Raw genomic sequence first — 26,094 nt, 5'->3', positions numbered from 1 at the left:
AGAACTGATTGATACAAATCAGTTTGTTCAAAACATTTCAATCTATAAAAGGCCTGCAAACAGACTATGGGTTTCTGCAGTGGCAGCTCTTCTTTAAATGTAAGAGCATCAGTAGCAATCACGTTATAAGCAAATAAAAGTAGTCCTTGAAATGAGCATGCAATTTCACTCAAAAGGTAAAATCCATTAATATTTGTATTATCTTCTTCCTCCACATCTCTAATGGATGTTTTGAATATATTTCTTTAAAATTGAAATAATACTCATATACAGAATTTGCATGAGGTACATAATACAGTTAAGTCTCAATCTTAAGAGCTATATAGAAAAGGCTTCTTCTCCTTCCTTGTAAGCAACAAAGTTTCCTTCAAAAAATACACATGCCTTATTTCCCTAAAAAATAAAACTGTACTTATTTCAAGTGTATTGTGGAAATCCACATACTATTCCTGAAACTACTGTAATTTTTCAGACAATAAATTGTGAAGAAATGGTCAAGTAAGTGAAATAGCCAGGCCATAGTATCACATGTTCTGTATGCTGCAACACATCAGAAACTGAACAGAATATAAGAAGTTACACCAGGTCATCCTACTTGCAGCACTGTATCTTATTTTGCTGTTTAGAGCATTCATGAAGAAATAAGTCTTTTTTTTTGACTTGTGATCGTGCATCGTAACAAAATAAGGTTAAAGGATTTCTCACTGCAAGGTAATTTTTCAGACTTTAAATCATTCTTGTGGCTCTTTCTGTCAATAGAAAACCCCAAAACCCAACAAAGCAACATCCCACCACTACCACACTTCTGAAAAAGGTTGACATCAGAACTGGACACAACATTTTGCCATTTTAATAGTGCTATACACTTTCCCTTTAAGTGACCATTCCCTCCATGTTTCATTAAACTTATAAAAACTTAAGTTCCATTATTTTGGTATTGTCTTCTATGTGCAGTATTTACTAGGAGCCAAAACTGCCAAATTACTACCACAGCCACAACCAGAACCAATAAATGCCACCCTTACACATGCAAAGGTAATATCATGCCCAAGAAATACATACACGTATTTCATACATGCACATTTGCATATATGTAATAATTTTTCTATACAGTTGAATGAGGAATGCCTCAATTTAAGCCTACACAAAGGAACACCTTCCCTTCAATATCACAGCAGAAACTGCAGCTTGCACCACACTGTCTAGCTGAATAGACCCAAAGAAAATAACATATAACAAAGATAACTGAAGAAAGAAGAATTTTGAATTAATCAAAAATTTGTAGCTGTCACTTGAAAACTAGTATGCAACAAGGTTCTGAAAGAAGAATATCCCAAGAACACACACATCTGTTTAATATTACAAGCCAACTGTCAACATCCTAAGTGAAGTTTTAATTTAATATTTTTTCTTTCTTGATGTTTTACCTTTAGTCAATGCCTTGTGAGACTATCAGCTTTCTATAAGAAACTGTTAAATATAAAGAAATGTTATTGTAGCATGTTTATAAAATCATAGTTCGAGAACTTTTTATTTTTGTAAGGCCTGACCACAACTTAATTATCTGCAGGACATTCCAAGCTCACTATTGCAAGCTCCAGTTCCCAAGCAATTTTAAACAATATCTACTGTACAGGACATACAGCACTGCAAATACCACAACATGGTAGTGTTTCAAGAAGTCACCATTAGACATGGTTTTTATTTTCAATAAATATGTTTCTCTACTAATCATTAAATGGTTTTCATCACCACTACATGTTTGCCTTTCACGCCTGCTTGCTATCAGTGTTTATTTTAATATAAGAGAACAAGTCATAAAAAAAGGCAGATACCATGTATAACATGCTGTATGTTACACACAGAGTGTCCTAAGGGCAGAATGTTCTTCTACAGCTCACACAATGTTTTCCTTCTTTTCCAGGAAAGAACTAGAGTAAAAGCAGGAAACAAAACTTGTTAAATTGGAGATGGGGGAAAAGTGAGCTCACCCAAAAAGTCTCAAAGGAAGGCTGGAAATTTTTAAGAGAAAGAAATCTCAGAAGTCCTGGGAATTCAAATTTGTTTTTTAAAACATCCAAATCATCTGAAAATAGTCAAGAAAAAAAATCCATCACGCAATTACATCCAGATTTTACCCATCAGTCTGAAAACCAGCAGACGACACAAGACTTTTGTAACTCAGAACTCCATGAATCTGTTTTCCTCCCCAAAACACCAAACACCTTGGTTTCAACCCATAACTGACAAACTCCTGTTTTTCCTACCCTTTTAATCAACTCTCCCCTTCTCTGGAGGCTGCTGCCACAGAGCCCCTCAGGGCACTCATGGGGGGCTCCCTTCTCACCTCCTCTTCTACCTGACATGCCTCAGGTGTGTATTTTATTCTAGAAATCCCCACAAGTCCTGCAGCAAAACTATTTCTGGTCTTCTAAATAAAGTGATATTTTATTTTCACCTTGACTAAACAGTGGAGGCCTTAGGGTTTTCTTCCATAAGAAAAATTTAAAAATGTACGGAATGACCTTATTAAAATTATAGCTATTCTGGTTAGAATATTAGAATAATACTTCATATTAGAGGTCAAATAAATTTAGGAGTAAAACCAAGACCCCTTCTCTTATTTTCCATCATTACTCAACATAACATTTGAGAGCTTATGGATATCCCCACAGAACCTCCACCAACATTCAGTTGAAACCCACTTCACTCTTCCTACACAGATGAAAAATTGGAGAGGTGGGAAACAGCAGTCAGTTGCATCTACAGAAATTTCTATACAGAATGAAATATTCAATTTAGAACTGGTGAGATTACTTCCATATTCAAAACTGTTTAAAAGTCCATTAAAAAAAATATCCGGTGTGAAATAACAAGCAATCCATTAATAGTGGAAAAACAAAGAGTGAAAGAAAGTTGGATTACATTTAATTGTACCTGGTTTTTATTTTGTTTGCTTTTCAAATGCCGGACAATACCTGCAGAAATGGAATAGATGCAAATTTGAGTCAATGCAGCACATGCATTTTTCTACAGGTCTCACCAGCCTCCATCGAAAGAGAAGGCAGAGTCAGAATGAAAGGGTAAAAAGGGACAACAAACACCTGATCACTATAAAATGTAATTTTTTGCCAGACAGAAAGTTTTGACAAACCACCCTGAAGCCAGGAAACTTGCCTTTTCAAAAAAGTATCCATCATTTAACATTCTATGCAATTATACTACAGTGTAATATTTTAACACTGAAGAACATTTTCCTCGAATTACTGGAAATTATTCATACCTCCAATTTTCACCCCTTAATTGCTCTCACTGCTGAAGCTATCATGCCAGGTTTTAATATTTGCCAGTCTGAAAAATATTTTCAAGTACAATGGACTGAAGTTTCAAAGACAGAGCATATAATTACATAACCTTTCACTGAAAAATTGTATCCTTTTATCTGTGGTGAAACACACAAAAACTTAATCGACTCATAACCAAAAAATCACAAGCTATCAGCTCAGTATTACAGCAATAACTAAACCTGATGACCAAAATGAGTCTCAATTAGCAAAAACACAAGTGTGAGTACTACTCATTGAAAGCAATGATATGTAACCAATTTTTGTGAGAAGTTCAAACACCTTTATGTTTTGAAATAGCTGTTCTCTGAGATTAAACTTTTTTTGTGAAGCACAATTTGCATCCTAAATAAAAATATCTCCTCGTTTTATTAATATTTCAATATGCTTCAGAGTTTAAACCAATTAACATATGTGATGATTCAGAAATTGTTTGATAATTGTCACAGAGGAGAAAACTCCTTAGTCCAGGCTCGATTTAGCAGAAGATAACAAAAGAAATTACTTTTCCAGTGTCCAAGAACATCATCTCTACCTAAGTGAAGAAGCAGGATGCAGCATGCACAGAAAGAACTGCAGGATACTGGAAGTGTCACAGCCAAGACCTTCTCTGGGCTGCTATCCACCAAACTTCTTCTATTTTCAAAAAAGAAGAGGAGGAGAACAATCAGACACCTTAAAGTTACCAACTTCCAGGGAAATTAGCTTTATTTTGGCTTCAGTATTAATAGCTGGAAAAATAAACCTCACAGTGGCATCACTTAACAAATCACACCAATATTCTTTTGTGTTTGCTTATTTTTATGTTCATTTCTGTCCCAAACAAGAGGCTATATTTCAACACAAATAAATATAGACCCCAAGGCTTGTAGCAATGGCAGTGCATCAAGGTACTCAAAATAATGAGCTGTTCTTGCTCCAAAGTCTTTGATAAAGAACTCAGTAAAACAGCAAAAAGTATAAATGCATCAGGTAAATTCAGTAACCTGAAAATATTAAGTTCCAGCTTTTTTCTCCCTTCTTCTCTTCCTCTCTTCCCTACTTAGATGAACTATATCACAACCTCATAATTTCCTGATATTCCTTCTTCTCTCATATTTCTACCTCTAATATTAGACTGTATCTTTTACAACCTCGATCATTCCATTTTCTTCCAGCAATGCCTGCACACTTTCTGTTGTCTCTCTTTTCCACTGTATCTCTCCAGCTTTTCAGACACCTCAAGGCCCACCACCTTGCCCCCAGCCCATCTTTCTCCTGCAGAGGTTATGCTAATGTAAATTATGTTTAAGAAAAGAAGGAGGCTACCCATGATAAACCTCAGCTTTCTTCCACTTCCACAAATGTTATCCTTATTTGTGGCAGGATGAAAAAGCAAGAGCTTGGAAAAGGCGTCAGCTTAAGAGAACACCACACTCAGGAAAGAGTTCATGGTTACCAGCTGCAGGATACAACAATTCCTCCAACTCCAAGCCAGGAAAGTGCCTCCCACAAGCAGCCTGGAAGGAGGTGAGGTGAGGTGAGGACGAAGGCAACATCCTCAAAATGGGAACTGCAGTGTTTTAGACTCCTCAGCACCACATGAGGTCCAGTTAGTCAAAACAAAATTGACAGGCAACTAAGGAAAGTTGTTTCCTGAGCCAACTTTCAATCCTGCTGTTCTGTTAAATTCAAAAAATAATTCCCATGGAGTTAAGAATGTAGTTTAAAACAAACAAACAAAGCAGGGGGAAACAATGAGAGACATTTGCACAGACATTTCCCAAAATGCAGGAGTTCATAACTTTTCCCCAAGGCCAGCCAATACCCTCCTCACTATTTTTGAAGTGACTTTTGCTAAAACCAGAAGCATCACATGGGGAACATTAGTGATTTGGCATTTAGTCCTAATGTACTGAACAAGGTCAGCATTTCATTCTTCTCCCAGTTTGTAGGGTTTTTTCCCAATCTTTATTTTGCTATTTCCTTTACCAGCTTTTTTTATGTTTCTCATCTACTAATTAAAATTATCGTCTTTCCCTTCCGTCTCTCAGACTAAATTTCTCTAACAAGGATGAAGGAAATGAGAAGTAAAACCAATAAATGCTCATAATAAAAAACTAACATTAACTGTAATTTGCACAAGGGAAGAGATAAATCTGAGATATTAGGCAGCAGTATGCTGTAACTCCCTATTTGAAAAAGTACAATTTCAAATTATACTTTCTGCCTGAAACATGGGGGAGGGAAACCCATGTGCATGTAAATAAGTACAAAATGCAACATCATCGGTGAACTTTGGGGGAAAGAGCAACTGTTCATTAACTGTTCATGAGAGAAGAAGGAATTAATCCTAATGACCTCAGCAATGGGCCCAATTTAATAGAACTTAACTCTCATTAAAAGTCAAGTGAACTGAAATCACTCACTGTCCAAAATTTGGCACGGTCATTCATTTCTAATAAAGACTCTAATTTGGCTACACCACAAACAGTATATATTTCCCCTGCATTCAAATATTCTCTCATGGGAGTTATTCTTATGCAATCAGCAGACTTTAAAAAAAATCTTATTAAACAGCCTTATTAAATCAGGTTATAATTTTTTAGTTGGAGTATAAAACCAAAACCATTAAAGCACACAACTTCAGCCATTTTTGGCCATTTCCTTCATAGTAAGTATCAGCTATCCAATTACAACAGAAGCAGCTCACTACATGACCATGCAGTCCCTGGTGCTCTGCCTGCGTTAGCCCACAACGCTAAATTCACTCTTGGATATGGAAGTTTTAGGATTAAGTCCCTTTCAGTTCTGTTTCAGACCTGGAGAATACATGTCCCATCTCGTAAAGGTTAATACAGCAAACTGACTATTTCATTACTTTGGATATTCCCCAGTTTTTTTTAAAAGCTCATATATAACCTGACTTGTTCTGGAGTCACCAACCTGAACTTGACTCAGAACCAGCATCATAATAATTACAGTATATGCCAATAAAACATGTAATATTTGGCTTTTTTATTTTTCTATACCTTTCATTTTTAGAGCAGGGATGGTGTTACTCCCAGGACCAGTACATTGGTACCTGCCACTCACTGAAGTTATGATCTATCTGAAACCAGTAGGCAGTGGAAAAGCCTGTGGATCTCCCAGTCTGAAAGTCAACTTTTCCCTTATCATATTAGAATTGTATTAAGCACAAGGAATCCTCTGAAATCTAGATCTCTAGATTTGATCTACTAATATTTTTCAATCTTTCTATTTGTTAACACCTAGATATTTTCCAGTGAGTGTCTTGTCTTTCCCTACTAGCACTGTGTACATTACATTATTTCAGTGGCTCAGTTTTATTCTTGGTGCCTCTTCAAACAATCCTGAACACTCTGACAGGGATCAGAAAGTACATATGTTTAAAAACACTCCCTTTTATTTGTCCTGTGTCAGCAATGACATCATGCTATTCAAGGTGGTCCTCTATAGTCAGTTGTGGGGCCAGCTCCTGGTTTGGGCATTCCCCATGCCTTTTTTAGGCTTTATTTAATGCAGTGACAGTGGCAATGAATAAACTGTAACTTCATACACAAACACTCCTACCACCTTCTGTCCTAGGAGAATGCTCTAAATACCAGTCTGTACAAAGATGTGCAGGAGTATCTCAAATCTGGCACCAAGGACAAAAAAACAGCTCTCCATTTCTTCTAATAGCACTGCTGTTGTAAGTTATCCCATAGGCTGCACTCCAAACAATGAAATAAGTTGGACTCTCACAGGTACACATGAATAGCTGTTTTACATATAAAAATAAAAAATAAAATAAAATAAAATTATAAAGTCACCACTGCCCTATGTGTAGCCAAAGCAATGTACTACAGAAGTCAAGGCCTTGAAATTAAAAGGTTTGCTTAAAATTTATATTCAATGTCATTTGTTCTGGCTTTCACAAGAACTAGTTTTGGAGACAAGTTTTATGTGGGGATTTTTCCTCCTCATTACACATTTGTACAGAGCAGCTGAACATAATTCTTGTGTGAGTATTGGCCTATTGTACCATGCTTTTTTTGAAGAATCAGTTAATCATCCTACAGAATCCATACACAGAACTTATATGAATAACAGATGTTGAAGCCTCATGAATCTGGCATCCTTATGTGTTCAACAGCTTCAAACATGGATATTTGATCATTTTGAAATTTTGCACTTAAAGATTTAGAAGCATTTAACCTTTCAAATTTTCCATTCTCAAGGATATTTATTCACATATGCCTGATATTGTTTTTGAATAATTTGTGTTCCAACTCTTCAGTTTTTAGCTTTTCACAAAACTTTAAATAAGATGATTTCCCAAAGCAAAACAGATTTTATTCAAGACTGCAATTAAATCCACCATGAAATCCAGCTTGATCGTTCATTTATATTTATTTCTGTTTATTGGCTGTATCAGCCTTGATTCCATTTCTCCAACACAAATTGAACAGTCAGCAATCATAAAAAGTTCTTGTTCCTTCTATATTTTCAAATATCTAAGAAGTATATTTGACAGAGGATATTCCTAATTGCTCTCATGTGCCATAAAAAAGTAAAAGGGAAGGCCTTTAGGAGTCACATTTCCTAATACTGTCCTAAATAAAACAGCAGCTCAAATGCCAAAGACTTTGCAAAACTGACAATCTTTTAAAACATCCAAAACAACAGACTGAAGGCCTTGTAAAGCTGTGAACCAGTGTCACATAAACTGGAGCTCTGAACTGCTTATGTTTGTCACTGAGCACTTACTGTGAGCCCATTTTTTTTTACTTAAATATTTCTGCTCAAATCTTTAAAATTCTTCAATCACTTAGCTTAATCCCAAACCTGACACCATACCAAGGAACAAATGTATTGGATTTGTGTGGCAAGGTTTTGGTATTAAGATTTTGGTTTATTTCTTATTATCCTCCTCTGATTTGACTGGTAATAAATTAAACTCATTTTCCCCAACTCAAGCTGGTCTTGCCCATGACCCAGTTGCTGAGAGATCACTCCCTGTCCTTACCTTGACCCATGAACCTTTCATTCTATTTCCTCTCTCCAGCTCAGATGAGGAGGGCAGTGACAGAGCAGCTTTGGTGGGTACCTGGCATCCAGGCAGGATCAAACAACTACATAAGCCTACATAAAAGTATGAAGAAATGCAAACTTTATTAACCCTGGGTACTGCATTTCAAATGTCACCATAAAGTCTAAGAGAAAGAAAATGTTTTGCTCTCATTCACTAAAAAGCACTAACATACACATAATGAATTCTAAGCCTTCTATACATTGCAAGTAATGGAAAGTCTGTCACTGGAACTGTAGCTTTCCTGTAGCTACAGGGTCCTGTTGATCCTTAACAATAATTTCTTACCTGGTCCTAGACATTATGCAGATGGTGAAGAGACTGAGAGGTGTCAAAAATTTTCACCATAAAAAAACATAAGTCACATTACATATCAGACAGCCCAATGGTTGTACAATGGCAGTTGACAGACCAAAAAAAAACCCAAACCAAACAAACAGTGATGGGTCAATGCCAGGGCAAAGTAAATCCTTTCAACAGCTCAGAGCCATAACAGCCATCTTTGATTTATATGAATTGAACAATTTTATCACAGTTTAATAACATCACCAACAACACCAGTCTCTGCAACTAACTTTTCCATGGTTATAGATGAACTCCTAACATCATTGTGTTATACAAAAACCTTCATCAGCTCTCCAGAGACTGCAGCAACAGAGTATACCTGAGCATAAAATAGCCAGGTTCAAAAAAATATAAACTAATACAGAATGCTGAAATATTTACTTGTGAGTAACACAAAACACCAAGAGCACACATCTCTAAACCAGCTTCCCCACACAATATTGATTCAAGTCAAAACTCTTCTATTCTACATTCTCTGTGCCTCCCTCAATCCACCTAAAAAAATCACGTTAAGTTTCAGAATGTAAAATAGGAATTTATAACTTTATCTCCCAGGCACAATGAACCTCTACATAAATATAGAAGCTGTGTAGGATTCTGGTTACAATATTGTAGGATTATTGGTTACAATTACTGGTTACAATTTGTTACAGCTTCTCCTCCAATCACTGAGCACCTTCAATCTTCCCTCCTAAACATCACTTAGAGACTGTATACAAAGAAGTCAAAACCCAAAGAAGTTTCCACGGTCCTTGGATGCTACAGCAAAAGTCACAGTCCTTCAGGGGCAGAAAGGGGAACGAGAACATTCTATGTATGACAGTTATTTCACTCAATATAGTTCAGCAAAGTGCTCAAACACCTAAATTATGTGATACAAAACCTCTGTGGGATGGGCTAGAGAGATCTCTGATCCCACAGCTGAGTGCCTGCCCAGTGCCACATTCCAGCTGTGCTGCAGCTGTGAGCAACTGGCTGCTCCTCCTGGAGCTTGGAGCACAAGCAGCACCTGCACAGCTCCACCTGCAAGATGCTGGGCAAGCCCACGCAGAACAGAATGTTGAAAGGAGTCGTTCTTTATGCTGACTCTATTATTTCACTACTTCCATATTTGCATGTCAGGTGGAGAACTTGCACTAAGCACTTTGGGCTTCTCTAGTTTGGAGAAAAGAAGGCTGAGTGGCAACCTCATTGCTCTACATTTGCCTGAGGAGAGGACATGAAGAAGGAAGTGGCAATCTTTTCCCTCTGGTATCCAGGGTCAGGATGACTGAGAATGGTTCAAAGCTGTGCCAGGGGAGGCTTAGACTGGACATTAGGAAGCATTTTACAATGAGCAGGTGGTAAAACATCAGAAGAGGCTTCCCAGGGAGGTGGCTGGTGCCCCAAGGCTGTCAGTGTTCAAGGAGCATTCGGACAATTCCCTTAATTACTTGCTTTAACTTTTGCTCAGCCCTGAAGGGGTCAGGCAGTTGGAGCAGATGATGGTTGTAGGTCCTTCCAAACTGAAATATTTTATTCTGCAACCAAGTAAGGCATAAAGAAAGTGGTGACTAAGTGTAGCTTATTCAGGGTCTTTACTATTAGAGTTTGACACATACATGATTAAACTGAACTGTATTTGGCTGAAACAAACACATAAAATAATCATTTATTTTACTATAAATCTTAATTCTTCTAGCTGCAGTTTCAATGTTTTATTCACACATTAAAATGATGTTCTGTGGTCTGGTGGGCTGTTGGCTCACTATCACAAAGGTACAGGACTTAAAGAGCAAAGCCAGCCCACCTTGCTCCTTCTCACTGACCAGCGGTCAACAGGCACCACGTGTTCACACAGCAACACACTGCAGCTTTTGCTTCTTCTCCAAAGTCACGTTTATATGAGCACCATTAATTAAATCATTGTCCCACTCAGTTCAGCTCATCCCCCTTGGCACTAGCTGTTTACTTCACCTGATGCTCTTACAAATTAAATAAGACATCCTTCTCCACACCTTTGTCCTTCTTTCTGTTGTCTGGACAGTGCACTGAGGAAACTCAGAAAGGGTGAGGAGTTCAGAGAAAAAACTGGGATCATCAGGAAACAGCAGCTGTGAACAGGGGTGAGCCAAAGAACCAGGGCAGAAAAAAATGGCATGGCTATAGCATGCTATCACTGCACAGAACCACAGCAGGGCAAGGAGAAGATGGAGGTCAGGGTAGGCTTGAGTATGAATACAACTTTAAAAAACAAAACCAAACTTGGGAATAGGCAAAAGCAAAGAAGCCCTGGTAGCAGGAAGGTAAGAGGGAGCAAAGACTAGAAGGGAGGAGGAGGTTGGCATGAACCTAGTCTGAGACTGTAAATACTTTGAAATACAGACACAGAAACTGAGCAGGAGGAATAAAAATGAAGACAGAGAAAATACTAGTGGCAATGGGACAGAAGGCTTGTTCAGAGGGAACAAACAAATCTGTGGCTATAAGAGTGTCTAGAATGGAACATAAAACCTCATATTTCCTTGTGCTTCCTCTGCTACTATAAAACACTTGTGCATTTCTCATTTAGTCCCAAACTTGCAAATCCATTCTGTAAGTCCGTCTCCTCACAGTTCCTTAGTTTTTCAACATGTAGTCCAGTGCTTTATCAAAGACATGTTATTCAAACCCTGCCTTTGACTCAGAATGGAGGAAAAGAATATGCAGCAAAATTGTCTTTACAGAACGACTATGGACTGAGGACTGCTGTTAATGCCGATCATCTTTCACCTCTTTTACTCCTTGACTTTTCAGTGTTTGTCTTTGCAAGTCTTAAAACTTTCCGACGACCTTTGTACATGTAATCTGCCTAGGGCTGGCACTTAGGTGCCACCCCGTGTGAGAGCGGAAGCCAGCAAGCCAAAGGCAGTAAAGGGAGCAGCGCTGCAGACGCAGACGAACCCGTGCGCCACGGCAGCTGTGTTACGTGGCAGCCGGCAGGAGGAATCAGCCGTGCTCAGCCCGCAGGCACGGCCGGAGGGGCGGCGGATCCGCACGGACACAGCCGCAGCCCCGGCAGGAGGGGCCGCGCCGCGGGGAGCGCGGGCGACGGGCGGGCTCGGAGCCGGCCCAGCAGCGCCGGGCCCCGGCTCTCACGGCGCGCTCCCAGCCCACGGCCGTGTGGGAAAGTGCCGCCCCGCCGCTCTTTGCGGGCGACTCCGGGGCCCGCTCGCTCTCCCCCGGGAGCGCCGGACGCTCCGAGGCGGCGGTGAGGGCCAGGCTGCCCGCCCGGGAGGAGCCGCTGCCGGCGGCCCCGGCCGCCCCTCGCCCTCCCCCCGGGGCCGCACTCACCACCTCCCGCGCCCTGCTGGTGAAGTCGCTTTTGGAGCGGGCGGTGCCCCGCTTGAGCAGCTCGTCCCTGGGGCTGTCCCCCGCCGCCGCCACCCCCAGCGCCTTGTTGCGGGTCTTCACGGTCTTCACGCTGGCCTTGAAGAGCAGAGTGATGTCCACCGCCATGGCGGCCGCCGGTGCCGCCGCGCGCCCTTCCCCGCGCAACGCGGCCCCGCGCGGCGCGTTCCGCCTGAGGGGCGGGGAGGCCGCGGCGGCGCGGGAGCGGCTCCGGCCGCGCCAGGCCCGGGACAGCAGCGCCCTGGGGGGGACGGGAGGGACCGGAGCCGTGTCCCAGCACAGCCTGCCGTGTAACCAGCGCTGTACGGAAAATAGAACGTGTACGGTGTGACGATCCCCCTCCAGGGCGTCCTGCCAGGTGTAGCCGAGCAGTGCTGGTGCAAGGCGGGTTAATTAGAGCTGATTAATACATATTAACGCGATCTGCACTGCGATCTGGGGTAGGCGCTAGTGTGAGACTCCCCTAGGCAATGCCATCGGTGTGGTCAGACACTGATCTCCCTGGTGACAGGGACAGGACCCGAGGCAATGGCCTGAGGTTGTGTCGGGGAGGTTTAGGTGGGGTGTTAGAAAATGTTCTTCTCCCAGAGATGGGTACTGGCACAGGCTCCCCTGGGAAACAGCCACAGCCTGACAGAGATCAGGAAGAGTTTGGGCACACGCTTTGACTCTTGGAGTGTCCTGTGTGGGACCAGGAGTTGGACTCGATGATCCTTGTGGGTCCCTTCCAACGCAGAGTATTCTGTGTTTCTGTGATTCTGTGTATGTCCCGTGACCACCTCTCCCTGTGTAGGCAGAGCAGCCTTGTTACACCTGGGGTGTGCAGCGATGGTTTCCTCAGAGAAAGCTGAATTCTCAGGACCCCCAGGCTGCTGCCATCCTGCACTGGGACAGTGTCACATCAGTACCTGCAAGGTGTAGCACAATGTTTGTAATCTGATTCCAGAATAAACTTTGTGAAATTACCTTTGTTATAGATGCTATATCTTTATTATAATGTTATGTACAGTGGCCTAGCTACATGAGATTACGTGGCACCGTGGGGAAAGCTTTTGACCAAATAACTAGTGGAGTTATTTATATAAATATTCTTATGCATACATATGTGCCACCCGATGCTCCAGTATCCAGCAGACACCATGTAGTTTTTAACTGTCCTTTCACTGACCAGAAGCATGTTTATTCCCTCACACAGTCTCCAAAGAACACAATTTCAAAATCCTACCGCACCCCAGCAGACTGAAACTTAATCAACCAGAACTATTTTTCCCATCTATTCCAGTGTATCAGGCTTTCTTCTCATGTTGATTACTGCACTGCTTTCAGTTCAGTTCCCATCAGTTCAGCCTTAGCTGCATATTAGTGGTTCCCTCACAGTCATATTGTAATTAGCATTCATTCATACTTTGTTATTATTGTTCTATTTTAAATTGTGTTTTTATTGTGGTATGGATACATATTTCTAATTAAAGGAATAAACTGGTTTAAGTCTCTGTCCTCGGTGCTGGATTTACCACGAGAATATATTTAAGGCATTAAATAAGTGGACAATGAAGGAGATTAAAGTTGTCATTCCAGGAATGCCAGCAGTACTTGATTGAACCCTGAGCCAAATGCTTTCTCTTTCAAGATTAAGAAATTCAGTATAATGATACTTCAGCAAAGGACATGTTTAATAAAGCTATGTGAAACACACACGTAGTAAATCAGATCCTTTCAGGTATGTTCCCAATATTGATGGATTTTCTTTTCCTTGCATTACCAAAACCTGAGCAGTCACATTTAATAAACTTTCAGGAATGACTTGATCATGCTGACATCCTCAGTCTTAAACTTCTTGAAAACACTTCTGAGACATGTTCATGAATGCTACCTGTTAAGGTAATTTTCATGTGCTGTGGTTCTGCCATCCTTATCATAATTATTAACTCATTCCACGTGCACATTCTTTCACAGGCACTTGCACAGGTCAGTTTTTTTCAGTAGAAATAAGAAGGACACATCTTGGCCCATGGTAGTATGCTGCTGAAAGTGTAGGTGATAGCATTAACCTGTGGTTTTGTGCACATTCAACTGTATGGTTTGTTCCAATATTTAATGAAGCGAAGATTTACACTCCCTTAAGGTATTCTCACTGAAGTGGCCATTGGATAAGAATCTGCAGAGTTTTTCTATTAGAGTGCTGTTTTTCTTATATTTAAACTGTAGAAATATGAAAGCTATTTTGAAATTTTGAACTTCACCTTCCTTCTTTTAGAAAAAAAACATTGTTTTGGTGCCTGTGTCAAGTAATAGTTTAATTATTTTCTAATGAGATTTAAATTCTTTACAATAACTGGAATGCTCTATAGGTGTTTTGACCAAAAAAGGAATCTACAGTTCATTAAAGCAGAGTAAATTTTAACAGACATACTATATTTTACCTCCTAATTTTGCAAAGGTTTATACACACATTAAACTACTTTGAATACTTCCACTGAGGTCAGTGGAACCTCACAAGGCACACACATAACTCTTTTACTAGATCAGGACCTTAGCTGGAAATTCTTTGGGCACAAGATCACGTCTTTATTTCTACTTTTACTTATTTATTTGTGCTTTATGCATGTGACCAATAGTTACAGAAAAACACCCCGAAACAGTAATAGTAATATTACACGACCAATTTTGAACCTCAACAGTCTTAAAACTTCCATTCCAGCCCAAGGAAATAAACAGAGACACATTTTAGGAGAAACAGAGTATTAAAATTCCATAAAGCTGATCTCATCTGTCAGAAATAGACTGAACAGTTAATCTGGCAAAAGAAAAACTTAAAGTGCCTTTTTAATGTGAAAGAAGGTTACTCAAATGGACTGACTCATTAGGTATATAATACCCAGGGCCTCTGCTGTAGAGATAGATAGCTTTGGAGATTACAACTGCTTTAAAATCAGCTGCTAAGAACTGGTGCCCAGAGCTTTCATGTGAACTTGATCCCAGCTTCCTGTGTACAGTAACTGCATCTCCTCACCAGGCATTTGCACTTCCACAGCCACCTTCTTTTAAAAGCTTAGAGCTTACTTTGGAGCAGATATGTTTCAATAGTACATACTGGAGCTTCCTGTAATTGCTAAAAACACTCACCTTGAAATTTAAGATTTTAGGGTTGGAGTAAAATTCCAGAAACACTCACAAAGCACTACAGACCCACCTGGAGCAATGCAGGTAAATTGGTGAGACCACATGCCCTGTGCACTCTGTTGTGCCCCAGCAGGAGCATGTCTGGAAGAGAAGTAATTAGGACATTGCAAACTACAACAGTTTTGTGTTCAGTGTGAGGACAGCAAACTGATTATCAGGTCTTGGTATACCTGCCTGCTTAATAGGCAGTCTTAGGAAAATCTGCCAGTGAAAAGGAGTTCATGTTTCCCTGTGATTATCAATCAATGTGCCTGTTAAAGAGGGGCTGGTGGGGTTGTCTCAGAGACAGGTAACTCCTCAAATTGTAATTTCCTTTGGTGTGAAAGACAGACAAAAGGGAAAAAGCTCCTGAACTTCCTCCCAATGTTACAAAGGTCCTTATTTGGCCCAGGCAATAGAAAACTACATGTGGTCCATTTTTTTTTTTTTTCTGGCATAAACCCAGTAACTTTCTTTATTAGATGTCAGTGTTGCAAACTGAAGAGAATATCAAGAGGAAGGCAATTTGTTCACAGTGCACATTTGTAACCAAGACAAATCAGAAAGGGAAAAACTCCATTTGATGTCAGCTTGAACTTTTAAGCCAGTAGTGTACATACTAACTGGCTTACACTCAAAGTAAATACAACTTTGTTGATGTGCAGAGAAATTTTCTTCAGTGTTTAAAAGTGGGGCTGGAAGACAGTACAACCTGTACAAGGAAGTATGATCACTTAATTGAAACAGAGTTTTGTGGAAAGAATGGATGTTAACTGCAACTTGTGTTGTCTGTGGCCACAAATATTGGCTGCTAGAAACCAGTTCAACTGGCAGAAGTGTGATCTTCCATTGATTCCCTGTTAGCAACATGCAAAAGTGATGGTAGGGTGGCCCTTACCAAAGGATGGGTAAAACAAAAATGCAAAAAGGATAGAAAAATTAAAATGTAGAAAGAACCTATTTAAAGAATTATTGTAAAGGAGACCAGGGGAGGAAAAGGATAGGTTCTCTGAAGTTGCTTACAGACAGTGATAGGGGAAAGGATGTTATGAAATCTGGATCTTTTTTTTTTCAATTTTCTCATAGGAAACTCAAATCCTGATGTGTACATAACAAACCATCTAACATGATGGTTGGATGGGCATTGAATTGATGTTATTTTATGTGCTTTGAAAGAGGAAAAATTAAATTATAATTTTAATTCTGTTTCAATTGATGTAAACAGCAGTGACCAAAAGATATGTCAGGGAAACAATGTCTTAATGCCTGAGTGCTTCCCACATTTACAGGGTCAGAAATAACAATAAGCCAAATCAAAGAAATTTCCAGTGCTGGGATTTGAGTCAGGCCCAGCATACGTCACTAGAAATCCTACAAGGTCTTTGCCAAACCCACAAAGGACTGGAGTGATTCCATAGCTCCATTTGGACATTTCTGAGGTTAGGCAATGGCTCACTATCTGCTGGATATCATGCAGATTAGCAGCAGTGGCTTGTCACAGCCGCCTTTACAGTAGCTGAAGGCAGCACCACTTTACACCAGTAAAGGCACCAAATTAATTGACATGGCAGTACTCAGAATTAAGTTATCCTTAGTTCTACTACTTATAACTTTAAGCTTCTGTATGTTCTCCAGATATTTCCCTGGTTTTGTTACAACAAAGCTCCCTGACCCTTTCCATGGCTCAGTTGCCCAAATCACTGCTGTGGGTAGTACAAGGGAAGGGGTGGGAACAAATAGCTTGTGAAGAAGGTGTAGGAAGGCTCTGCAACAGTCTCAGCTCAGACTGGTTTATTCTGTCAGTGAACAAGCACTAAACACAAACCAGCAGAAATAAACCAGGCAGAGGAGCCTTACAGAGAATAATTTTATTCTCATTTGTTTAGTAACTCCACAAAGCCAGTGGAAGAGGCATGGAAATAAAGTGTTTTACTCTATTTTTGTTTATCTTGGTGGAAGCAGGAGTTGAAGTAGATATAAATAGGTGTTAGAGCATTTTTGGCAGGTTTGTAGCCTGCATAACAGCTCTGTATAGAGATCCTGAGCTGGCTCCAAGCAGACTGGCATGTCCACAGCATACTGGATTTGGATTCAGCGCCCTGCCTGGCTTCTGCCAAAGTGTAATCATATCCCTTTTCAGCTTAGATTTATACAAAGGCATTATTATTGCAATATGGAATGTACCTTACCTGACAGGGTCTTTTCATGTTGATGACTGAGTCAGTGACCTGGTTTTCCTGGTCATTTTGTCTTTTCCAGCTGATGAACCTGCTGTTTAGAGGAGAAATTGTTTTTGTTAGTCCCTAGAGGAAAATAAGGAAGTAATTTATATTCTTTAACTCTAAACAATCTCAGAGTTGGTACACAGTCTCAGCTCATTGTCTAGTCACCTCTACAGCCAGCAGCCCTTTAGGTACATGTGCCATTCATTCTAAGGGACATCTGTGGTGGGTGAGAGGAATCTTATTCTTCCAGTGCCTGTTTTCACAACCAGGTTTAGATCAGACCTTTAGCCCAGACTGGGCATCCTTGGGGATTAGATTAGTATAATTTTTCGTATAATGATGATTCCTGTGATAAAAATATAATATACCAAAATGAAATTATTCAATACTTCCTTGAGAACACTGGAGGGAGCTCACAGAAAGAGACAGGAAAGAAAAAGAGAAAAGGTGGCAAGAAAGAGAAGTTGTTTCTGTTCTGTGAAAAGTTCAGACTTAAAAGATTGCATTTCATTTCAATACATGTACAAATGTAGGAAAGAGGTATTTTTGCTTATATTAAATTCTGGTGATTTTTCTCTGTATTTGTATCCTGGCATCATTGTAACTTTCTATTTTGAACACATTTACTCCAAAAACATGCTTAAGAGGCCTTTTCTTTTTCATTCAAATTATGTTTATTTGAGTTCTCTTGTTTCTGTTCACTTGGCTTCATGCTCTGCAGTCTGATATTTAATCTAAAAGGAGGGAGAGGGACTTTGGCAGACTGTAGTTATACATCCCCTAGGAAAATACCATCATCTTCAGTGAACACAATATAATGAGGAGGTGTCCTATTACATAATTGAGGAGGCATTGTCTTTTATATGCATTCTGGTTCATTTTTCACACTAAATTAATCTTAATAAACATCTGCTTTGAGTAAAGAGAGTTTTGTGATATTTCAACCATGACCTCTCTGGAAGTCCAAATGATTTTGCTTTATGTTTCAGACTGGAGTATTCTTTTGAAACATTTCCCTTTACTATATGATAATCAGTGTGTTAACATGAGCTGATTAATCCCATCAGTCAACACTGATACCATGGCTCTTGTGCCCTTTCCCTAATAGACTCCTGCTTGCAAAATCACTGGCTTCCTAAATGAATTCAGGGCAATCTTGCAAATTATGGAGGTCAAATTTGATGATCACAGTGGTCCACTCTGGCATATAATCTATGAATCTGTAACTCAAACTGTAAGAACTACAAATAACTGTACCATAGCAGTAAATTAAGAAATAAAACTAGCTGTTTTTAAGAGAGATCTTGATATATTAATGAAAAAAGTTACATAAACTGGTTGTCTGAAATAGCTGGAGCAAAGATTTGGTGGCTCTGTAGCCCTTCCAGATCTATTTTACTGTGTTTCAATTGCTCATCAGCTTGCTCTCATTTTTAATATTTGTTTTATAACAGTTTTTGATACAGTTACTAGGATAACAAATTAAAGATGGATTTTAGCTTTTTAAAGAAAGGCTCTCTTTCATTTCAGATGACAGACTGAATTGAGGCCTATGAATAATGCTTGTGTTGACCTGCCAGAATATGTCTTCACAGCAATGAATTCTCAAATACCCAGGCTGAGCTTATTCATTTTGAAGTCAATGGGAGGGAAGGCAATACAGCCCAGTGCTGAATCAGGCTGCATTTTAGCATAACAGCAATCATATAGTGGGGTTTCTAAAAAATAAGAAAATACTTTGCAAAAGCCACATTTGGTTTTCTGTGCATGATTTTTGCTGTAGAGTTTATCTGTTCAAAATCCTGCCATACTGCCACGCAGCATGTGTTCAATAAAAACGTTCAAAATGTATTGCAGAGTTCCAGAGCTACAGTTCTGTCCTGTCCTACGAGTTTGTAAGATTGGACAGAGTTGCAGCTCAGGGAAGAACTGAACTGAATGAATATGGCGTATGGAGACATTTCCAAGAAAAGTAGGAAGTGGGTTTGGTAATTTATTCGGTAACACACTAAGAATCTGGTCCAATTAAAATAATGGGCAAAGTTTACACTGGCTCAGAGGGAATAAATACAAAGCAAACAATTTTAAAAGTAAGCTTCTTACTCTAGAGATACATCTCAGATGAGACAAAAGTAGTGTGCCGTTCCTTTTTGTCATTACCAGTTTCATGGCTGTTTATAACAGGATTGAGACTGAGAAAAGGATTGTAGACCATCATGTCTTGGCTAAATTTCATCTCCAGTAGCTGTTTAACTACCTTCATTTCAATCTGTGGTTTCCATTATTTATAGCGGTGCTAGATTTTACTACCCCTGCTGCATTTTCCTCAAAATGTACTTGCCTTCCACTAACAGGTGACTGGCTCCTGGTATGTTTTGCTGCCTCATGGAAAGGTCTATGGAATTTGGTAGGTATCTGTGAAACACTTAGAGCTACTTGTTTGAAAAAGACCTTGGAGATGCTAGTTTAAATTCATAATCTCTGGAAATCCCAATATGTAAATCAAAGGATTAAAGCAAAAACGTAGTTTCTTTTTCCACATTTCCCCTGACTCTATTTTGTTAAAGGTTCCTATTTATGGTGCTGTTTCTGTTTCTTGGGCGGCTCGCCGGCAGAGCCCCGGCAGGCCGGGGACAGGAGGAGCGGGGAGCGCTTGCAGCGGCTCCGGGGCGCGGACAGAGCCGGCCCCGCCGCCCCGGGCTCCCATCGCCGCTGCGGGGCTGCCCAGAGCCAGGGCGGATCGCCTTGCACCTCCTGCGGCTTCATGTTTCCATCGCATTGGCTTGCTCACGAGTGCCAGCATATCTAATGCAGCGAGGGTGCGTAACCAGAGGCGACCCGGAGGTCAGGACTGCCCTTTCCAGCAGTGACCCCATGCAGGGGTGATGGAAGGAGGGAGAAACCATACCTGTGCAATGACTGCTGATCCTGGATTCCCTTGTTCCTGGGTGTCTAATTTGAGATTTTTTTTAGAACATGTGAAGATAAAAATCCTCTGATAATCAGACGCCTCTATGGTTCTCAAATCTAGCTCACACACACATGCACACACACACACAATTTCTGAAAATCTTGGCTACAATTATTTTCCTTAGGGCTTTATCTCTAGAGAAATCTTTCAGACATGGATTATTTTCTTGTCACCTGTATGGAGCTGAGCATCAAAACCCTCTTTTTATGACTATGAAACCCTCTTCTTTATGACTATGCGATGCTATAATACAAATATGAGATAACAAAATAACTCTAAATTCATATTCTAAGGTTAGTATCAAATGAGTGGATTTCAAAGATACATTAAAAGTCCCATTTTTTTGTTTTAAAAAAATAGAAACTTTTCTAAAAGTTAGAAAAGTTTTAAAAGAATAGTTAGAAAAGAATATTTAGAAAGATATACCTTGCAGTGTCTCATGTCATGTGAATTTTAACATCTCTGCCTGTAATCCAAACTTTGAATTGAGATTGAGTGGGTATCAGCCATCATGCATCACCAAACCCATTTATTCAATTCATTGTCTCCCTTCCTTTCCAGTTCATAATTGCTTGCAACATACATGCTTAAACTTGCAACTGTAATTCATTTGTCAGCACATTTCCATTAACTAATCACAAATTATCAGCTTCAGTTCTATAGGTCTGACTACAGGGAAGTTTTCCCTTAGTCCAACACACCTTAGAGATCAAATGGAGATTTTGAATGTGATAACAAGTGATAAAATATGTAATGATGGCAATATTTTGTGCTTGAAAGAGTATTTTTAGACTTCTATGCTTGTGAATGCATTTGTGTAGAACTAAATTACTATGAAACCATGTATGGTGTGCATATAGTCCAATGCATATGTCTATGGAATTATACAGTGATTTTATAAAACAGGTTTAGCAACTTTATTGCTTAACAATTCACTTCAATCGTATAAACTATAAATGTGTAAGTGAAGAGAATTTAAAAGGAATATTTTCTGTAGGAGAAATATAACTGTGGACTAGAATTTTCCTTGGAGAAGGATATTACTTAAGGGTGGTCTTTCCCAGCTGATTCACCAGGTGAGAAGGAACATGAGGTTCCTCCACAGCTCAAAACCACTTTCCAAAAGTTCTGATGTAGCATTGTTAGAGAAGTCTGGTTCTCTGGGGTGCTTTGAGAGCAGAGATGAACGGGCTGTAGGGAACGAGCCCACAGCTTCAATGCATGGAAAACTCGTGTGTTATTCCCAGCTGCCACTGAGGGAGCTGAGCAGAGCTGGGTTTGTTTGACTGCCACAGGAGTGAGAGCAGGGCACTGGCAGGCACTCGAGTGTTTCCAGCTTTGTGAATTCAGGAACCTCAAATAACCTGTGTGATCACGGGCAGCTTGCGAGTGCTGAGGGACACATGCCTCAAAGCCCATTTACTAATTCCGTGAAGTATTTTCTTTCTCATGCTCTCTAGTAAAAGAAATTAAATTCTTCAGGTGCATTCAGTTTCAAATAGTGTTAGGTTGGGCTAATTGCTGATATTAGTTATAGCAGAGAGCTTAAAGACATAGGTTTTCATGTCAGCATGCAGCAAGTATTACCAGACATCACTTACTGGAGAATGCTGTCTCAGAACAAAACTTCAAATCAGAAAACTATAAAGTCTTTCCACAGACACGTGTGTTATATTCATACAAAATCTACACAAAATAAAAAGACTGTTTTTTCCTGTACTTTCAGATCCAAAAGATTGCACTTTTCTTACTGACTTGAAGAAAGGGTGCCAGGCAGATATAGACCTAGAAAAAATACAAAAATATCATTGGTTTTATTTGAAAGATGCCTCGTTCTGTAGTTTTTGAAATGACAGCAATAATCTTGCTCTTAGTATCAAAAGGTGGGTTTACTTTTATGGAAATTTCTGTTTCTCATTTGCTTTACTTCCTTATTTGCATGACAGGTTTTACAAGTGAAATTGTTGACTACAAAATATTAAAACTTGACAACTTCTAATTAAAACAGTGTAAATCTTGAACACACTTGTTCAGCTTTTTCACCACCTTTCCCCAAGTGACTACAGATTTGCCCCCAAAAGAATTTTAAGTTGTTACATCCAAATTGTTAAGCATGCTAACTCATTCATACATTTGTTTTCACATATATTTCCTTTATACTTAGAAGTCAAATTGGTGTAATCCTGCAGATTCCCAGTCCTTGTGAGTTGATTTTGAAGCAATGTCATTGGTCAGCTCTTGTCAAAATTTAGCTAAATTCCCAAAGAATTGTCAAATCAACGCAACCCTTTTCCATTGAGACAGTCATATTAGCACAAACATGGTCATAGACTATTTGTTCACACTTGACTGAATTTATGACAGTTTAACTATTTTAAATAGAAAATGTCTTTATGATAACATTACTGCATCCAGATTAAGGGATTATAGCAATTTAATTTGTCTTTTTGTTTGTTTATTTGTTTGTTGCCAGCTTTTTACAAATTATTGATTTGGTCAAATTGTTGGGTGCAAAAAATGCTGTAGATCAGGCCTCAGATCATGCTCTTATTAGCAAACCAAACACTGGTTTTGTTTTTGTTGCTGACGTTGTTTGTTTTCATTGCTGTCTGAATGAGCCTTTTATGGTCTCTGGCTCTGCCTGGCTGACTGCACCCGATTGTATTTAATTACATTTACTCAGTAGTTTTAGCCGGGATCCCCGGCCATTACCTATCAAGTCCGATCGCTATTATTTAAATCCAACGACTCGGAATCAGAGAATTTATCTTTTACACAGTTTTTGCCTAAACATCCAGCATAAACACGCCGGGATCTGGAGGACTTGCTCTGACTGCGCTGATTAAAGGCAAAGAGCAAGATGGATGGAGTCAGTTGTGATCAGCAGGCTGCAGCGTCCTGCTGCGCCCCAGTCTCTGCCATTGTGCGCGGCTCTGGGTACCAGACTCGCCATGGTCCTCTCAGGTCTAAAAGGAAAGCTGGCTTTGTTTGCCTGTAAGCATCTGCAAACTGTTCTGACACATGATCTACCCTCTCAGCAAGGCCACTCATTAGGCTGATTATCACTTCAAAGTTTGTATTATCATCCATCTCTAAAGGCAATTAGGAATGGGTGGCTTTGAGTATCAGACACTGGGTGACACTAAGTGACTCATCTTTATTGATTCTTTTGTGAGCAGAGACAGTGATTGAGATGATAGGATTGCAGCCTACCTGCCCCTTTGACTGGTAAATACTGAAGAAAAACGGTGTGTAATTAACTGACAGTTAATATAGGTTCTGTTTAGTGTTCAGAAAGCACAATAGTGGAAGCTGCCCAAAAGGAACAAAGTAATGAAACTCCTTTGACAACTTAAACTCTAAAGCCAACTGTGTAATTATCTGACAGTTAAAGGGGGGAGGGGAGGGCCGGGCTCAGTATTTATGAGACCAAAGGAATTCCTGCGCCCGAACAATGGGGAGAGATACTGACAATAATCATAACAGCTATACAAAATATTTGTTTGTGCAAGCCTGCCTTTCAAGTGAATAATGATCGGTTTAGGGGTCAGAGGAAGCTTTGCCGTTTTGGATCTCCAGATTCCCGGGGCCAGTGCGTGGGGCTGGAGGTGGAGCTGGGGCTGGAGATGGGGATAGAGCTGGAGCTGGAGTTGGGGCTGGAGATGGGGATAGAGCTGGGGCTGGGGATGGAGCTGGGGCTGGGAATGGGGATGGAGCTGGGGATGGAGCTGGGGCTGAGCCGGGAATGGAGCTGGGGATGGAACTGGGGATGGAGCTGGGGCTGAGCTGAGGATGGAGCTGGGGATGGAACTGAGGATGGAGCTTGGGCTGGAGCCGGGAATGGAGCCGGGGCTGGGGTTGGGGCTGAGCTGGAGATGGAGCTTGGGCTGGAGCTGGGAATGGAGCTTGGGCTGGGCTCAGTGCTGCCAGGGCAGTGGGACAGAAATCAGATTAACAAACTATTGCTGGGAAAGTCAGACTGGCACAAAAGGGCCAGAGCCTGGGCTGCATGAAGAATTGTATTGGCAAAACTTCACCCTGGCTGGCATTCATGTGTCATGTTGTCCCAGTAACAAACTCTTCACTTTTCCAGCACAGTTATAAACATTCCTGTTTACACAGTGGCACAAACCTGTCAGAACAAGCCTTCTGTCCATTACCACCAAGGCAATCTAGGTCTCACTCACTGGTCCTCTGCTGCAACACAATAAACTATTCTCTACGAATTCACTCCCACCATGTAATGTTCTGGCATCATTTTGAAATCTGCATGAGGATCACAGTAAACAAGGAAGAAAATATCCAATTTATGTTCAAGTTTGACCCATATTGTTTTGGAAAAGGAAATACTGTTGTTTTCCTCCTGGAGGTGTCAAGGAGAGAGCCACTGACTCTTAAATTTCGCAAAGAAGGAGCTCAGTTACTGCAACAAGCCCTCTGGTTGGTATTGAAGTCCTAAAGAGATGACCATGGTGTTGGAAATGTCAGAGTAGATCCTTTCAGTTTTTAGGGTGGCAATTTTTGGACTGAAGGCTGTGTAATATTACTTGTGATTTCATCACCCTGCGATTATGGGGACTTCTGTTTTAATATTGTATAAATTGTCAATGCATAAGTAATGCTTTATGGTTTTTTGTCAGCTGAGAACCACAAAGGATATGTCAGACTAAGTAAGCCTAAGAATGTCTCCATGAGATAGGCAAAAAAAGGAAACATGACAGCCCTGCAGATTTTAAAAGGTATATGCATATACAGCATATAAATGAAGATGAAGTAGCTTGAAAGAACACTGCTACATGTTTTTCTTTCCTCTTTCCTCTTGTCTTCTGTTAACTTCCCATTGACCTTTCCTTTCTACAGAGTAAGGCTTTGGGGACACATAGCAATGACAGCCAGGGCTTCTCATTTGGGCTGCCTCTGATGTAAATGATTTCCCAACAGATAGCACTGATCACATCTTGTTGGACATGCTCACAGCAGGGAAGAAAAATGATCTGTGGAGTTTGTGGGGTTCAGGGAAGGCCCAGGCAAGGAAAGGATTAGGACATAGGGAGCTGTGAGGTTAGGCATGGGAGGGAAGGTAACTTGATGGGATTCAGTTCAATGGGGCGGTCAAAGCTTCAAGCAGCATCTGTAACTTGTGGCAGTGGGAGACGAGCAAATCTGTGTGGACAGAGGCATGTACAGGTTATCTATTTTTTTGTCATCATGGTAAGTAATGAGCTGAATATGGTATGGCTGGAAAATCTCTAGATGTGTCAGCAGAGTAGGCAAACACAAGCAAAATATTGCAACTGTACATGGTCTTTCTGAAACTGCCGCAGAAAGAGAATATTGTACTAAGTTTGGATACTCATTTTGCCAAAGGAGAGTACTGGCAAGGTAGAAGTACAGAAAACAGCTATAAAGATGTGTGAATGACTAAAAATCCTAATTATTTAATTTATCTAAAAGAAGCTTAAGATCAGTCAAAATCATCAATTTAGTTGAGATATTTTAATCTCTCAGACAAATACTTAACAAGAATCAACATCTGGAAACTGAAAGTGTCCAAGTCCAGACAAAATAATAAATCCTACATTTAAAAAAATGTACCATTGAAAG

General features: G+C 40.1%; 1 protein-coding gene across 1 annotated transcript in view; it reads right to left on the bottom strand.

The window, feature by feature from the left end:
* The window catches only part of STX18 (syntaxin 18), a 59,054-nt gene extending 46,789 nt beyond the window's left edge, over positions 1-12,265 (bottom strand). The window contains exon 1 of the mRNA XM_058024842.1: positions 12,076-12,265. Coding sequence (XP_057880825.1) covers positions 12,076-12,240 — 165 coding nt within the window. The 5' untranslated portion in view covers positions 12,241-12,265. The remainder of the gene's footprint in view (positions 1-12,075) is intronic.
* Between the last annotated feature and the right edge of the window lie 13,829 nt (positions 12,266-26,094).

This window comes from Melospiza georgiana, chromosome 5 (genome assembly GCF_028018845.1).
Source record: "Melospiza georgiana isolate bMelGeo1 chromosome 5, bMelGeo1.pri, whole genome shotgun sequence".
Classification (NCBI taxonomy): Eukaryota; Metazoa; Chordata; class Aves; order Passeriformes; family Passerellidae; genus Melospiza; species Melospiza georgiana.
Note: the sequence above shows the minus strand (reverse complement) of the source record. Positions and strands in the feature narration are given on the sequence as shown.